Source organism: Anneissia japonica, unplaced genomic scaffold, assembly GCF_011630105.1.
Source record: "Anneissia japonica isolate Jap-2015-1 unplaced genomic scaffold, ASM1163010v1 scaffold3180_len207689_cov159, whole genome shotgun sequence".
Classification (NCBI taxonomy): Eukaryota; Metazoa; Echinodermata; class Crinoidea; order Comatulida; family Comatulidae; genus Anneissia; species Anneissia japonica.
Window position 1 is genome coordinate 191952 of NW_022741082.1, and position 5305 is coordinate 197256.

General features: G+C 35.1%; 1 protein-coding gene across 1 annotated transcript; it reads left to right on the top strand.

Moving 5' to 3' along the window:
* Positions 1 to 1695: 1695 nt before the first annotated feature.
* Positions 1696 to 5037, top strand: LOC117118568. The gene is made up of 3 exons (XM_033263182.1): positions 1696 to 1976; positions 4188 to 4238; positions 4438 to 5037. The coding sequence occupies exons 1-3, from the start codon at positions 1806 to 1808 to the stop codon at positions 4588 to 4590; spliced, it is 375 nt and encodes a 124-aa protein (XP_033119073.1). The 5' UTR covers positions 1696 to 1805; the 3' UTR covers positions 4591 to 5037.
* The last annotated feature ends 268 nt before the right edge of the window (positions 5038 to 5305 follow it).

Consider the following 5305-nt stretch of genomic DNA (forward strand, 5'->3'; position numbering starts at 1 on the left):
ACTATCCAGATGCAGTACAAAGAATATATAAAAATAGATATGGTATGGTGCACCTTTAGCTGTGTCAAACTTGTATTATAAGCTTAAGCAAAACTATTAAAGAAAATAATATAAAAGCGATAATAAAATAAATACAGGCATACATGCATTCTCATGTCGGAGAAAATGCTTGCAGTATTATAGCTTGCCTGCTTTAAAAACCTACCGTATTTAAAAATGGGCCCTCATCGGCTTGTGATTATAAAATCATTACCTTTTGTTGGTGGAACCAGAAAACAGTGAAACCTCATACCAAATTTATTTTCTTGTTTACACATTCAGAATTTTGTTTTATAACCTTTTGATAAAACAATTTTTATATTTGTAGTGCAATCTGAATTTTGACGTAATTAAACAATGTTTTATAGGCTATTTATATTTGTTTTTCTTTCTTTATTTTTGTATTTTGGCCAAAAAAGTGGACCAGGAATTCCATACATATTCGGTGGACAATAAAAGATTATCTTATAAATTCCACCTGGCCTCGCAGGGGGCCCTTTGTCGGCTCTCTTCTCCCAGCCTAGTTGCTCGCTGCGCTCGCAAGGTTTGACCACCCTCACATTTTACCCTGGCTGCGCTCCTGAGTCGTCTCATTAGGCCTATCTCTTTTTCTAATAAAAGTACAGATAAACCGGGCCGTAATTTTAATAATTAACAGCACTACTCTAGTAAGAACAGTTTTTATAACCTTTTTTGTTTTGTTTTATAAACAAACACACCGTAGTCACACACAAACATGCCAGGAACGTACATCACAATGTATAAGACCTGTCTCTTATACACATCTAGATGTTCCAATCTGCAGACAGTACCGTTTCGATCTTGTTAGATCTCATCAGTGCAGCTCAGGATTTTTAAGAATGAAACACACCACTGACTCAAACATAGCTTGGGTCAGTCTTGTGTGACGTGGTACACTGAATAACTAGCCCAAGATATTCCCTTGGGCTAGTTATTAATTATAGCCTAGATTGTTTGGCCAAGTTCAATAACGCCGGAATGGTATATTTTAATATTATTATTTAATATTTCTCTTATGCACTCTATTTCATGCTATATATATATATAATACATCATAATCAATATAAAGCACTAACAAATTTCCATTTTTTTCAATCATAAACGTTTATAACTGTACATTTGATTCATTGCATAACATCATATTCGCTTTTTCAATTTATATAGTTCATTTCAAAAATATTCAGGCATATACCGTACAGTAGGCCTACTTGACAGAGGATTAAAAGGTTGTGTATCCGATGTGGTGGACAAATGCCTTAGCAAAAAAAAAAAAAAACAGACTTGATGATGTGGTACAGTAATTTGGATGGAATTAGTGGTAGGCCTACTAGATATTCACAAGAGCAAGGCTTTTTGAATGATATAATTTTAATTGACCTGGCATCCAATTTTGTTGGTTTTGAAATGACCATTAAAAAAAAAAAATTTTAAGAAAGTTATTTCTGAGGACAAAATTATGCTAAATTATGCCAGCACACATGCTAGATGCTAAACGGGTTAAATTATGCCAAAAAGCATAATATGCTAGGTCTGGTCACTATAATACGGTAGGCCTACTGTACGGTATCACGCCGCTGACCAGACACAATTAACGGTTTGTTGATAGTGTCTATGGCAACAATTAGTGTTGAGGGCGCTATTTTATCATTGATAGTTTTAAGGAACACAGTCAATATAGCGGCGTCTTATTTTTCCCAAATATATTAGGTCTATATTCAAGGAATATATAATATTCGTATTGAACGATGGCAAAATCAGTTGTTGATCACGGCGTAGTGGGAGGATCCTGCTCATCAAGCTCAGTGGGCCTGCCGTCTATTTCTTTACCTCACATCACGCACCATCCCGACTCTTGGACCAGGGTTGCAACCAACAACATGCACCTACGGAATCTCCATCAAGTCGATCCCTTCCGGGTAAAAACACGATTGGACTTTCTTATCTGTGTTTAGACTAATTACATATCGTACTCATCATTGTTGATGTTAAAACAATGATGGATAGGCCTACACTCCTTACTGAGATGATACACGGTAAAAGGCATACTACACATCAACTTTCTTTTTAAGAAGGGTTCTTGAGGTAGGGTAGGGGACTCCTACATGAATCAGTCACACCTTGCTGGGTGTCTATAATAAAACCAAGACCCACATTTTTTTCTCTCAATCGAGATGAAAATAAGGGGAAATAGCACAAAAGATATTCCCTTGGGCTAGTTATTAATTATAGCCTAGTATTGTAAATAGGTTCTTGATTACAAGGCTTAGGCCAAGGTAATTGATGCTGAAATTATTATTATTATTATTATTATTTAACATTAATTACATTACAAGGATTGTTTGGCCAAGTTCAATAACGCCGGAATGGTATATTTTAATATTATTATTTAATATTTCTCTTATGCACTCTATTTCATGCTTCAATTTTTTCCCACTTTTTTTTCAAAACTTCAATCAACGTCATGTGAAGCGTGAAGGTTGGTGTCGGCCTAGGACCATAGGGACCTAGGCCTAGCAACAAAAACTTTGAATTCATAAACTCATTTCATAATTCATTCATTCATAAACTTGTTCAATGATAAAACAGTAGGAATGCTGCATAGTAGTCATGACGCATATGTGCAGCATCGGTCATTTGGTAGTGACACCAACATAGGATGGATGAGATAATTAAGGGTCTTCGCCAATGAAAATAAATATTAGTTTATCACCCTACCTGAGCTGGAAAAGTGATGAGAGAGGGAGGCTTTTTATTTATTTATTTTTAAATTATTTTTCTAAAGCCAAATACCACATATGGGTTGTTTTGCTGGTTCAATATTCACAGTAAAATACATGATTGAGGTAATACAAACAATAGGCCTATCTACTAACTACTTACTAAAACAAATGAAAAATAAAAAAATAAATTGAAAAAAAAAAATAAAAAATAATAAATGTTATTTTTACGCGCGAGGGTGATAAACTAATCATTTTTTTATTAGGCCTTATAGACACCCTATATGAGTGTCTACAAAACGAAGATCCGAAAAACGAAGACCCACATTTTTTTTCTCTCAATCGTGATGAAATAATGAAATATGTACTTAGAAATTGTTTTATGATAATTTTGAAATACTTTTAATAAGATAATTGAGAATGGGATGGTCTTCGTTTTTCGTTTTGTAGACATCATATAGGGTGTCTATAAAACGAAGACCTTTGAAATTTCACAAACAGACGGCCAAAAAAATCGTAATTTTGATTGTGACAGCCTGGGGTATTATCAAAATAAAAGAGAAAAAAATAGGGGTCTTCGTTTTTAGGTCTCTGGTCTTCATTTTATAGACACCCACACCCTGCATATTTCTGGTTACATCTTCCGGATAAACACGATAGGCCTATGCCTACTTTTATGTGTTTAGACTAAATTTATACAGTATCGTAGTCATTTTCTTTTAAACAGATACGAGTCCGACGGTAAAAGTACTCGATAAATCAGTTTGTAATCTCTACAAACTTTTCTTTTTAATGTGTCAATGAGTGTATTATTAACAGGCATTAAATCACCTAAACTAAGCGTGTTTATAATTAGTATTTTTGTTTCTTTGAAATTCATGTACAGTGTATGTACTAAGGTCGAAAAGAAGCCTATGCTATTTTAAATAGAAGCCTATGGGCTTCTTTTCGAGGCTAAATTTGCAATCTATAAGACCAGGCTTCAATTCGAGATGGCCTTCTTAAGATTAAGCCCATTGGGCTTCAATTCGAGGTTTTACGTATTAGTTATCATCATGCGTATTGTCATGCCGGGGCAGAGGCGCGTGGATGGCGACTCCCAAATGTAACCCCTTACTCTTACAGCGCATCACCTCCAGTCACCCATATCTTTTATTGTGTTTTGACTTGTAAACATACACTTTCAGCAATTGGCTGCTGTTATGTATCGTTATGTATACTGTACCATTAATAAAAATAGATCTAGAGAATAATTCATTCAGATTGTCGTACCAATATTTCCAATTGATTTCGGTTCCATGATTAAGCCTTTGGTGCTATTACAGGCGAAAATTCGAATACATTTCCAAATAATTCTTTACTCATCACCAAAAATTTATTTGAAATTATAGATGTTTTTAAATCTTTCAGGCATGGCAATGTGACATACAGAGTCAGATTTCTTGTATTTCGGAGAAATTGGTAAGTTGTTAATTGGTACAACAAAATAGGCCTACACTCATTGTGAAAGTTAGCTTCGTCTACTCCCGGTTGTTAGCAAGTCGCTCCTTGCGTTGCTCGTCGCTGAACGATAATAAGTATACGTAGGCCTACTCAAAACAGTGTATATACCCCTACCCCCCAAGAAACCATTACCACACATTTTTTTTTCTTTTTTCAGAGGTCATCTCTTGAAGAGAACCCCATTCCTGGAACCAACGTTTCACCTTATGCACCAGTACAGCATGACTTTGAAGAAACAAGACTTACATACACTCGCAAGACAACGCCCCAGTTAAGAAATGCGCTTACATTTGGTCAAGGACGAGCATAAATATTGGCCCTTTTGCTAAACACAATTCAATCAAGTTGCATTGTTTTGGGTTAAATTCCAGCCTTTGATTATATATATATATTCAATTACGCAAAGAAGTTGCCATGAAAATCGGACCCACGCGATCGAGTGTCAAAAATGAACACTGTCCGAAGAATATAGGGCCTACACAAGACTATCGCCAAATGATTTTCCTTAAGAAAAAGATTTTAGAAGCAAAGCAAAAATAATAATACAGTATTAGTGCATTGTTTTATCTTAATGTGGGTGTGGTTGTTTTGGGTGTGGGCGCTAGTACAGCCTGTATGCATAATTGCTTGAATGTTTTATCGGGCTTCCGTTTTGCATTTCAGTGTGTTACATTGGTTTGTTTGTTTTTTTTACCTATGTTACTAAATTTTAATAATTAATAAAATCTTGCGTTATACAGTGACGTTTAACACTGAATATTATTAGTTACCAACGTGTTTCATGTACAGTATATTAATGTAAATTTCCACACAAGGGTGGGGCTACAAAAAGATTACAGAGATCAAGGCTTGTCTGTTCTTAAGAAGCCCGGGTGTCAGTACAGTTACATGTGTGTGTGGTTATTGTTCCATTATCTACGTAAAACAAAATCCATTCAAAATGATACTGGCACTGTGCACTTATAAAGATTGAAGAGAGTAGGGGAAGTCAACCTGCGCCCTTTAATTCGTGAAAAATGAATTTA